Source organism: Vitis riparia, unplaced genomic scaffold (assembly GCF_004353265.1).
Source record: "Vitis riparia cultivar Riparia Gloire de Montpellier isolate 1030 unplaced genomic scaffold, EGFV_Vit.rip_1.0 scaffold852_pilon_pilon, whole genome shotgun sequence".
NCBI classification, from domain to species: domain Eukaryota; kingdom Viridiplantae; phylum Streptophyta; class Magnoliopsida; order Vitales; family Vitaceae; genus Vitis; species Vitis riparia.
Genome location: NW_023269814.1, coordinates 36,799 through 49,879, shown reverse-complemented (window position 1 = coordinate 49,879; position 13,081 = coordinate 36,799). Strand labels below are relative to the sequence as shown.

General features: G+C 30.1%; 1 protein-coding gene across 1 annotated transcript; it reads left to right on the top strand.

The window, feature by feature from the left end:
- The first annotated feature begins 6,805 nt into the window (after nucleotides 1-6,805).
- On the top strand, nucleotides 6,806-9,122 carry LOC117910786 (probable disease resistance protein At1g61300). Its single transcript, XM_034824933.1, has one exon. It carries the CDS (start codon nucleotides 6,806-6,808, stop codon nucleotides 9,113-9,115), a length of 2,310 nt encoding a protein of 769 aa, XP_034680824.1. The 3' UTR covers nucleotides 9,116-9,122.
- Nucleotides 9,123-13,081: the final 3,959 nt, after the last annotated feature.

Sequence of the window (13,081 nt, the reverse complement as noted above, 5' to 3'; positions counted from 1 at the left end):
ACTTTTGGATACAATATTTCCAATAAAAATACTTTAAATAAAAATAGTGTTGAGATATTAGGAATGTTTAGATATTGGGAAAGTTGAGATATTATGAATATTGAGATATTAGGATATTAGTTGTTATTTCCTTATATTATTCTTTCCTTGTATCATTCTTTTCCATTCTTAGAATGGTGATTACCCTCTATATATATACTCTGTACATGAATAAATGAAAAAACTACCATTTATCAATTTGAAGAAATAGTACCAAATATACTTCTAATATTGCAAAAAGATTGTCAATGGACATAGTGATAATAATTGCATTTCCCACAAATTTTCTAGAAACCAAACATATTAATGGGGATTACAAGTTGCTTGGAATCAAATTAAGTTACAATGCAAACATATTTTCTGAATATGACAATGAAGTGGAATTGGAAAGTGTCAAGGCAAATCAAAATCAAAACTTAACTACAAACAGTTTTTTTGCAGCATCTGATCAAGAATTCATGTAACAGTTCTGAGACCAAATCGCAAATGAACTCTTTCAAGTGTTTAGTTAACTTGTCCTTTTTAGCTTTTTACCATTGTAAGAAATGCAATGTTTAGATATTAACATAAAATGTGATGTCTTCGGAGATTTGAAAATATGTACTTGAATTGTTATGTTTTTTCTTTAATTTAATTTAGGTTTTATCAATCCATTATTTTTCATATTATTAAGTTTAAATATTTTATTTTAATTATATAAAAAATAAATATATTAATTATTTTTTGTTAGAATGATAATGATAAATTATTTATTATAACAATTTTATTATTTTGAACTTTTTAGAAATAAGTTAAATTATATTTTTTTAATACATGAAAATATTAAGATATTGGTTTTTAGTATATAAAAAAAAACAGGTTAATACTTAATAGAAATAAAATTTTTAAAAAACAAACAGCTTAATACTTAATACTATTAAGCATTATTTAGTATTAAGTTAAAAATAAGTTCTATTTAGAATTAAGTCAAAAAAACAAATGTCACCCTCATATGCTAGAAATGCTTCCACAACCTTCTTTCAGTAAGAATCCATTGTTGTCTAACGTTGAAGGATTTGGATTGCTTACTTTCACCCCAAATGTTCAATATGTTGACATGGTAGACTGTAACAAAATGAAACATGTAATTGTTTATTTATGTGAGGTAAACAACTGGTGGATGTATGTTGTTTCATAATGTTTATGTGAATTGATACATAATTACTTGTGATTTAGTGTTTACAGTTGCATCATAATAAAAAAAAGGGGGTTTGTGTATTTGAATTGCAATACTACACATTTGATTCTAGGAAATGATTGTGAGATGCATTCTACAAAGTGTGTCAAAAATTTGAGCGCATAAGCTGGTAAAGAATACATGTGTTGAGCTACCAAGGAAGTAATAAGGGAAAGAATTGACTTGCCTATTCCGATCGGGGAGAACAAGTGAGATCCCACTTCCTCATGAATTTATCTTGATGGTTCAATAAATGACTCACTCAATGGTTAGTTGGTTATAAGCCTTGGAATGAGAAAAAAAAAAAGTCTCATAGTGAGTCTTAGGATTGTATAACCCTTTTAACTCATTTATATTGTGCAATATAAAAGCAAAGATAAAATAAGCAAGGAACATAAAAGACAATGTTTAACATGGTTGGTCAATTATATTTAGAATTTGCTATTTCATAATGAACATTTTGGAAAGTAAACAAGACAAACATATGATTTAAGTTTGGAAACAATCTCATATTTTCCTACTCATAATTGAATTTAATTGCTAAACATATAGTTGGGAATGGGTTAGAGGATTAATTTCAAAATGTTTATCATAATTCTATTAAACTTGATAAAATTTCTACATTTAAAAATTACATTATTGGAAAGAAAAGTATCAGTTGTTGAACTTTTTTTATTATTTTGAAACTATCTTTTGAAATCAAAGATGAGGGGGAAAAAAAGAAGAAGAGATTTATTATTTCAATTTGCTTTTGGATTCCTTTTTATAATTTTTCAATTTGTTTGTTCATTTTTATATATATATATATATATTTTTCCTTTGTTCATTATCAACTTTCCAAATGTTTGTACTTCTCCATTGTTATTACTCTCTATTTCAACATCTTAATTTTTTTTTCCTAAGTTTATTGTTTCAAAATAAGGAAGGGTATATAAGCATTGATTTAAAGAAAATGTAATGTTAATTTTTATTAGAGATGTATTTAATTTTCAAGTCTGATTTACCATGTAATTATTTTAACTTCAATCATTTTATTAGAAATAATATAAAAAGTAGTGGAGAAGTCTAAAAATGGGCCGAGTGGGGCAAGACATAGGTACTTATCCGAAGGTAGGTAAATAATGAACAAATTACTTGTGTGAGTTAATGGTAATTAATTATTAAATTCATGTTTTATCTTGAGTAAGGCAATGAATCCCTCTTTGTACAAAAATTTTAGGGGAGAACTTACCCTAGTCATGATGGGCAGACCATAATTGGGCACCCTAACTAAGAGGTCCCATTTGGTTCCCTATCTTTTTTTTATCAAATACAACTTTTGATGCTTGTAAAGGGAATGGAGTGTAGGATGTAAACCATAAATTAGAGTTTATTAAGGAATAATTGTAAGAGGATTACAAGTCTCTCCTAGTATAAAAACATTTCCCTACAAATATATATATAATAAATTTTTGAAAATCACTTTTAAAATCTAATAATCATTTTAAGTGGTTCCTAAATAATATGGGTTTTATCCAAATAATTATTTTATTATTATAATATAACATCAAATTACTATTTTGTTTATATTTAAATGATAAGTGATTGGATTTAAAATCAGCCCCAATGTAACCATTATTAAAAATTACTTTTAAAAATCTCAAAAAATAATTCGAAGGGATTTCTAAACAATCTCTTAATAAATATTTCTTCTATTTTTTTTTTGTTTTATAATACGTTATTAAAATTTACTATGAAAACATTGTTTTTAGTTTGTATCTAAATACTAAGGTAGCATTTAGATATACTTCTTATTCTATTTAAAAAACAAAGTTGAAATTTCTATACAAAATAGAAGAACTATATCACATAAAGCAAAAGTTTATCTTGTGTTGTTTAAAACTCTTTTCAAAACTTTGAGAAAGTGAACATTTTTTACTTTCTTAAAGTTTAAAAATTTTAAAAAGTGTTTTCAAATATGCTTGGTATATACTTACTTTTGTATAAGCATTCCTATATTTTTTTTATAAGGTTTTCTATTTTAAAAATAAAAATAGGAAATATACCCAAACATACACTAAGGGATTCCCTTTAAAAATGTTTTTAATAGAAGCGCTACTAATAAAAGTAGTGCTACAAATAGAAATATATTTTTTTTCAATGTTTCATATTACCAAAAGGAATAAGGGATTGCAACATTATGGAAGAAACTTAAAAATGATTTTTGTTTAGGCTTATTTTATTTGCAGTCTTGCATGCTCATGCCTTAGATGTTCCATTCATCATTTTCATTGGTAAAATATTATTAAAATGAATGATTATTAAAGAAATTATATATAAAAAAACCCCTTTCATATTTATATTTAATGGATGGAGCATTAGCTTAACTAAGGGTTCCATGTGTGCCCCATCTCCCTTTAACAAATTCAACTTCAATAATTCACTCTCAACTTGGTGTGTCCCATCAGACCTCTCAACCACTTTCTAATCCTTAATTTTCCTCTATTCTCATCAATTTTCCAATATCTACCAAAATTCTTCTTTCTTATCCTCTTTTTAGAATTTTTCATACATTAATGGGAAAGTCTGCTCTATCTCCATTTCTGCCATTTCTTTAATTAGAGTTTATTTAGGAATAATTTTATGAGGTTTAGAAGAGCCTCCTAATATAGAAAGACTTAAAAAAAATTAACAAAATTTTAAAAATCACTTTTAAAATCTAAATAACCATCTTAAGTGATTCCAATACAATCCCTAACTAGATGATTCTATACAAAATACTCACTTTTTTCTTATATCCAAATAATAAGTGATTCTATTTAAAACTATTAATGATGTAACCACTATTTAAAAATCACTTTTAAAAATCTCAAAAAATAACTTAAGGTGATTCATGAGCAATTATTTTATAGGTCATTCTTTTAAAAGTTAATTATTCTTATTCGATAATACCTTATAAACAATATTATTAAAACATTTTTTTTTAGTTTATATCTAAATACTAAGATTTTGGATATGCTTTCGATCTATTCAAAATATAAGAAATCTAACACATAAAGAAAAAAAAAATTATCTTGTTTTCTTTAAAACTTCTTTTTCAAAATTTTGAAAATTTTGAGAAAGTGCAAATTTTTTTAATCCTTAGATTTTAAGAATTTAAAAAAATATTTTTAAGTATATAAAATATTCATTTACTTTTGTATAAGAATTTCTATATTTTATATAAGACTTTCTATTTTAAAAAACAAATATAGGAAATACATCCAAACATATACTAAGTAATTCTCCTTAAAAATGTTTATAATGGAAGCGTAACTAACAAAAGGGCTAGAAATAAAAATACTTTAAACAAAATCACTCCCAACCGAGTTCTAAGTTATAAGAAATATTTTTCATCAATATTTCTAATCACCAAAAGAAATAAGGGACTACAACATTAAGGCAAAAGCTTCAAAACGATTTTAGTTTAGCTCATTTCATTTGCAATCTTGCAATCCCATGTCCTAAATATTCCCATTCATCAATTTCATTGATAAAATTTTATTAAAATTAATAATTATTAAAAACCTTTTTCAAAAATCATATCCATTTAATCACACAAAATAAAACTTTCTTGTTATCATGGTAGAGTAACTCCAAGAGAGGAAAGAATTGGTTTTAAAAAAATAAAAAAATAAAAAAAAACTTCTAAAATTTTTAAATGTTCCAAAAATTCTAGAAAATTCCAAAATCCAAGTGTTGTGATCCCAAAATAAGGAAAGACTTTACAAGTGGTTGACAATTTCAAATTTTCAATTGAATTGCAATAAAACTTAATTTAGGTGCAAATTCAATTAATCTCATTTCTCATTAACTGAAATAACAGTTGATACGAGAAGAAAGTTGAATAAGGAACAACTCATCTCTCTTTATAAAAAAAATGTCTACAAGTTTAGTACATTCACATATATTTTTCAACTTGAGTACTATTGTCTATGTACCTAATACTTTTCAATTAATCTAAATGTCTTCTCACTTCTTTTACTACAATTAGTTGTATTACAAGGTAATTTAGCTTGACAGTCAAGTGTATTCTACTTAATAATACTTGTATTAGAAGGTATTCAATTCATCTATTCTACCATTAGTATGTTAATATAATATAAATTGTCCATTCATATTTTATCATATCAAAACTTAAATAAGGAAAAAAAAATTATTTGGATTTGAAAATAATTAATAAAATCTTTAAATTATTAGAAAAATGAATTATAAAAATTCTATTTTAACAAAATAACTTAATTATCATTTTATTTATTTATTTTAGTAAGTTTTATTATACCACATCAACAAGCTTGAAACAACAAAGATACTCAATTTATTCTTATTAATGTTTTCAATTTGACCATCAAGGTGTAATTGCAATAATTTACCCTTTTTTTTCTAGGTTTTGATGATTATTAATGTTTACATAATTCTTATATTTTAATTTTAAAATTGCAAAACGGGACTAGTTTTTCTATCAAAAAATTTTGAGTGGACAATAAATTATAATTAAATACAAAACATTTGTACAAACAAATAATTAAAAATCCTGATTAAAAATAAAATAAATAATATCTTCTTTTCATATATTACTTGAATGAACTAATTTCTTAACAATTTTATAATTATATATATATATATATATATATATATATATATAAAACGTAAATCTAATGAGACCGGACATAGGAAATATGAACTTTTTTACCGAGTCTACCCATATCAATTGTAATTCTTGACTGTCAAGCAGTAAATAATATAGCCAATTAAAAATTTAGTTATGTAGAAAAGAAATCCCACCAGCTTCAGAGCGAAGTGATATACCTTAAATAATGCAGAGAGAGAGAGAGAGAGAGAGAGAGCATAGCTTTGCTAAGGGCCCCATGTCAACGACTTTGTGCCCCATCACCTTTTTCCTTTCGTTCTCCTCATCAATTTCCCAATATCTGCAAATAAAAGACATTTCTTTTTTCCTACGAATTTGTCATTCTTTTTTCTTCCTTCTCCGGCCCCATGTCCACGACTTTGTTCCCCCATCACCTTTTTCCTTCCGTTCTCCTCATCAATTTCCCAATATCTGAAAATAAAAGACATTTCTTTTCCCCTACGAATTTGTCATTCTTCTTTCTTACCTTCTCCTTGGAATTTTCATACATCAATGGGAAACGTGTTCTCAGTCTCAATCTCTACCGAGGACATAGCTGGTTGTTGTTGTGATTACACTGCTGCTCGAGCAAATTACCTATGCAAGCTTGAAGAAAATCGGGTTACTTTGAGAACAGATCTTCAAAAATTAAGGGAGTTGAAGAACGATGTGAATAGGAAGGTGGATGTGGCTGAGAGGCAACAAATGAAGCGTCTGGATCAAGTACAAGGATGGATTTCCAGGGTGGAAGCTATGGAAACCGAAGTCGGTCAACTGATTGGAGATGGTGCAGAGACCATTGAGGAGAAACGATTATGTGGCAGTTGCTATCCCAAGCATTGCATCTCCAGCTACACGTTGGGAAAAAAGTGGTCAGGAATCTACAAGATGTGGCTACTTTAATGAGCGAAGGACGTTATTTTGAGGTGGTGGCTGATATTGTACCTCCAGCTCCTGTGGAGGAAATACCCAGCCGACCCACTGTGGGCTTGGAATCAACATTTGACAAAGTTTGGAGGAGTCTCGAAGAAGAACATGTGGGGATGATCGGCTTATATGGGTTGGGGGGCGTTGGGAAGACCACCCTCTTGACACAAATCAACAATCATTTCCTTAAAACATCCCACAGTTTTGATGTCGTAATTTGGGTAGTGGTATCCAAAACTCCAAATCTAGAGCGGGTTCAGAATGAGATTTGGGAGAAGGTGGGATTCTGTGATGATAAATGGAAAAGCAAAAGCCGCCATGAGAAAGCCATAGACATCTGGAAAGCCTTGAGCAAAAAGAGGTTTGTGATGTTGCTGGATGACATGTGGGAGCAAATGGACATGTTAAAAGTAGGAATTCCACCTCCTGACCAACAAAATAAGTCTAAGCTGATATTCACCACTCGATCTCAGGACTTGTGCGGCCAAATGGGAGCTTACAAGAAGATAGAAGTGAAATCTTTAGCATGGAAGGATTCGTGGGATTTGTTCCAAAAATATGTGGGAGAGGAGACCCTTAATTCTGATCCAGAAATATCTGAGCTAGCTGAAATGGTTGCAAAAGAGTGTTGCGGTTTGCCGCTGGCGATAATTACCATAGGGCGAGCCATGGCTTCTAAAGTGACACCCCAAGATTGGAAGCATGCAATTAGAGTTCTACAAACATCTGCTTCAAAATTTCCAGGTATGGGGCACCAAGTATACTCACTTTTGAAATACAGCTATGATCGTTTGCCCTCCAAAATAGTTCAATCTTGCTTCTTATATTGTTCTTTATTCCCAGAAGATTTTTTCATATTGAAGGAAATTTTGATATATAAATGGATTTGTGAGGGATTTTTAGATGAATTTGATGACACGGATGGAGCCAAAAATCAGGGATTCAGCATTATCAGCACTCTCGTTCATGCATGTCTACTCGAGGAACCTTCAGATATTAAATGTGTAAAATTGCATGATGTTGTACGTGATATGGCCTTATGGATAACCGGTGAAATGGGGGAGATGAAGGGAAAATTTTTGGTACAAACAAGGGCCGGTTTGACCCAATCACCTGAGTTTGTCAAATGGACGACCACAGAAAGGATTTCACTAATGGACAACCGAATTGAGAAGTTAATAGGATCACCCACATGCCCCAATCTCTCGACACTTCTTCTGGATTTGAATAGTGATTTGCAGATGATAAGCAATGGTTTTTTCCAATTTATGCCGAATCTAAGAGTGTTGAGCTTATCAAACACCAAAATAGTTGAGTTACCATCAGATATTTCTAATTTGGTTTCATTGCAGTATCTTGATTTATCTAACACAGAGATAAAGAAGTTACCAATTGAGATGAAGAATCTTGTAAAATTGAAGACTTTGAGATTGTGTTCATCTAAACTCTCTTCAATTCCACGAGGACTAATATCAAGTCTTTTAATGCTGCAAGCTGTCAGCATGTACAGGTGTGGACCTTATGATCAAGTAGTTGAAGGAAGCATTGAATCATATGATAATGAGTCCTTGGTAGAGGAATTGGAGAGTTTGAAATACTTGACGGATTTAGGTATCACCATAGCAAGTGCCTCTGCGTTTCAGAGATTTTTAAGTTCTAGAAAGTTACCGAGTTGCACTCGTGGAATCAACCTCAAGATGTTCAAGGGTTCAAGCTCACTCAACCTATCATCTTTCGAAAATATGAAGCATCTCAATGGGCTTACGATGGAAGATTTTGATAGTTTGAGAGAGATTAAGTTTGATTGGGCACCAGGGAAAGGAAAGGAAACAATGGAGTATATCAATCTCAACCCAAAGCTCAAATGCTTCCATGGCCTTCACGGAGTGGACATCAATAGATGCCAGATGTTGAAGAATCTGACATGGCTTATTTTTGCCCCAAACCTCCAATATCTTAGAATAGGACAATGTAATGAAATGGAAGAAGTGATAGGTAACGGTGCAAATGATGGAGGAAACCTGAGCCCATTCACAAAACTCATGCAACTGAAGTTAAATGGTCTACCCCAACTGAAGAATGTGTACTGGAATCCCCTGCCCTTTCTTTACCTTGACAGAATTGAAGTAGTTGGGTGTCCAAAGCTGAAGAAGCTGCCACTCAACTCCAACAGTGCCAGTCAAGGTAGAGTTGTGATAGTAGGGAAGCAAGAGTGGTGGAATGAGTTAGAATGGGAGGATGAAGCTACTCTAAATACTTTCCTTCCCAATTTCCAAGCAATATAAGAACAAGGGGGCTAAGGTATGATTCCAATTAAAATCAACCAAATATAATTGGAATGTGTATTATTCTTTTATTCATTATATAATTAGTTGCCTATCGTTTGCAGGATTTGAAGGTATGACAAATGTTTGGGTGTTTATTGTGGATGTGAGGCAATGCCTTAAATTTTCATGACTTGATACAAATGGTTTTAATTTCCTCTTTTTTGGGACTTTTTTTTCTATTAATATTTATGGAATTAATTGAGATAATAGTTTCAAGTTTTTGCCATGCTTAATCAAAGATAATACTTGTCTCTACAATTTTATTTTTATTTTTTTTAACATGTTTACTTGAAGCTCCAAATCCAATTATAATGAGAAAATGTACAATTTTTAAAACCATTTTTTGATATCTATTTTATCCTTTAAAATAAAATAATCCTAAGCTTTGGTATCAATTAAGAGTGTGTTTGACAATGATTTTAAAAAATGTTTCTACAATTTTTAATACTTGAAAGATAAAAAAAATTAGTGTTAAAAATACCAAAAACACTTTCTAGAATTACTGTCAAACACACTCTAAATCTATGCTTTGCAAAATTACAAGGTTGATTACAAGAAAATGCTACACTCAGTTTAAGTCTCAAATATGCTAGCTCTTGGTTTTTTGACTTTCCATTTCACTCCACTTTTGCCATCTCAAGTTTCAAATTAGAAGTGAAAGAACAAAAAATAAATGTATAATTTAGTGTCCAATTGGATATATTTATAATTTATTTATAAATATTTATTATTTTTAGTAAATATTTTTTCTTTTATAAAGCATATTTAATATATTTGATTATTTAAATTAGGTTAATAAATTAAATGAACTTGTCACCTTGATCTACCAAACAACCCTTGATTTTTTAGAGCAATTTTTCTTTAAAGTAATTAATTTTCCTCCTAGTGATTTGGATTTGTTGATTTCAGCTCTTTATTTATTTATTTTTTGACTAAAAATTGCTACAAAATAAAAGATAAATAAAGATCTAACTTGAATGTGCCACGTCATACAGAAAAAAAAATTGATACAATACTTTAAGCTTATATATTGCTTCATCTTCATAGCAGGTAACGATTTGAAAGAAAAAAGGTCAGTTCTCCAACTGCTTTTGCGTTGGAAGACTTGACTTGTATCCCGTTCATTTTCACACTCACTAAGGTGGCTTCTAAGAATACTTGATTAGAGTGTTTTACACTTCCTAGGTCTTCCGCTTTGGACAAAATAAATAAATAAATAAATAAAAATAAAAATTCAGAGTTTCCTGTGAAAACAAAATAAATTTACACTTAATTAAACTTTATAATTTAATTTTTCTATCATCATGGAAGGTTTTTGTTGAGTTTGAGATAAAGTTGTTAAAGGAATTTTTTTATAGGCTCGGTTTGTTAATTGTTTTTTAAAATAGTTTTCTATTATAACAAAAAGAAAAAAAAAACACTACAACCAAAATATAAAATCATTTTTTTGTTTTTAAAAATAGAAATAAGGTGTTTTCAAAAAAAAAAAAATTAAGATTGTTTTAAAAATAATTATATAAATATAAAAATGATTAAAAATCAAACATTATATATAAAAAGCTAATGATTTAAAAAAAAAAACTATTTAAAATAACTGAGATATTAAAAAGTTTTACTTTCTCAAATTAAAAATTTTTTTAAACATACAACCTAAACCTTTGCATACACTTTCTATTTTTTGGTTTCAAAAATAGAAACTTCTATATAAAAAAGTAAAAACTCTTATAAAAAAAAAAGGAAAATGAACTTATCTTATGTCTTTCAAAATTATTTTTAAAAATTTTAGAATTTGAGGTAGTAAAAAATGAACATCCATCTTTTATATAATACTTAAATTAATTAATTCTAAGATATGAACATTTAATATTTATATGAGAAATGATGGTCTTCTCCTACTATGTTATAGATAACTTTAACAAGAGGGAGCTCCAAATCATCCACACACTCGGCTACATACCTCGGCCCCTTAACAAAGTTTTAATTTTCAAAGTCAAGGAGTCCGAAGAGGAATTGGAAAGTTGAGTTAGGGGACAGTTAGGAATTTTGTCCAGAATTGCCAACCTAACTAAACACTCACAATCTCCCATTTTGGCAATTTTGGGACAAAACCCTTTACAACACGAATGAGTACAAGTAAGTAAGCCCCACCCAACTCTCACACAAGGCCACTCACTCACTCAAAACCTCACCAAAGGTACTACAATGCTTGCAAATAAATCTCAAGAAAAACATTAGTAGCACCTGCACATATTACCAAGATGCTTCCACAAGTTTCAAATGAATTGACACACAAATATCCACATATATCCACAAAGATCACTTGTCTAAAGATAGTTAATATGCATTCATGAATCCAAAACCATGTCCAATATCCACAAATACACAAAAAGGTGATCACGATCAACATATCAAATATCAAAAGCAACAAAACACAAAGAAACTGTCATGATCAACTACATTTCATATCAACATCCATGTAAAGTGTAAAATGTCTCCCTCTTTTTATCCCAGAAGGAGACAAAGAGTTGTCCAAAACAAGCAAAGTATATAAGACTAACAAATTGAACATGATATCAAAAGAAAGTTATCTAAAAAGTTAACTAGCTACTACATGGCTAAGGGAGATGCTTATGGACAAAGTCTTCAAGAGCTTGCAGCTAATACATGTTGCAAAGCATTTGTCCATCAATTAGTGAGAAGTCTCTCTTCATATGAGATTGGAGTTGAATTTACTCAAACAACAAAGTGGATTGCACATAAATTTTCTCATCCAATGCATCAAACCTAGCAATAAGTTGAGCTAGGACACTTGAATCTACAATTGAATCTGAGTCACTTTCATCAATTTTTCTCTTAACTCTATAATGGCACACATTTTTCTTAGAACCAAGGGCACCCTTAATCTGTCCCTGACTTCGATTCCGAGATAAGGTATCAATGGGACCCATTGGTTCAAGAAAGAAAGAATTTACAGGAAATTCAACCCCAACCATTTGGTGAATTTTAGTGATTAAAATGCCATAGGGAAAAACCTCCTACTTAGACACAAAATGATCTCCTCGAACAATCATCTCATCTAAGATACAAGATGCTAGGTTGATGGGTTCCCGATGAAGAATTCGGGACAAGAGAATGCAACCCTTCTTACAAATATCTACCCAATGAGAATAAGGATAAACTAAGAATGTTAGAAAAGTCGCCAACACCTATGCGGGACGAGATATGCTACCAAAGTGTGCAACTAAGCCTAGCTGACCTCGAACCTCTCCTCATAAGTCAATAGACACTCTATCCAACAACTTAGAGGTGATTTCCAATTCACTCATAGAGGGTGCTTCAACCAATGAGATGCCTAAGACTTCAGCAATCACCTCTGGAGTGACTTTAACAAAAATTCCAAGGAAACTTGATTTTAGGTAGGACTCATCCAAGTCATGTTCAATAATATTCGAATAAAACATTCGGACAATAGGAGCACACACAGTTCCAGTGAAGCTTGTTAGAGGAAGTCAACCTAGTTCTACAAACAGTGCTGGAATTGATGTGTTGAGAAATGATTCTAGATGAAGTTGTCTCTCAAGAATAATAGACCTTTGATGATAATCTTTGGTGTATAGGTCTCTACAGAACTTTGTCGGGAAAGCATTAAAAGCAATCCCATCAATGAAAGTTTTCGCAGGAGCTTTAGGGATACTGGGAGGTTGAACAGAAGGATTGATGGGTAAATTCTCATCCCGAGCACTTTTTAGGGTCCTAGAGGATAACCTTTTAACAGGGACTTTGCTCCCATGACCTTTTGGAGGCATAGTTCTAAATAAAAATACAAAGAACCAAGCAACCAAAGATTGAAACAGTATTAGATATAAAACAATCCACTCAAATAACCTACTATGAAAAAATCTCACACAAAAACTAACAAGCAAA

Coding starts and splice junctions, on each gene's coding strand:
- LOC117910786 (XM_034824933.1), top strand. CDS start 6,806: ATGAGCGAAGGACGTTATTTTGAGGTGGTGGCTGATATTGTACCTCCA.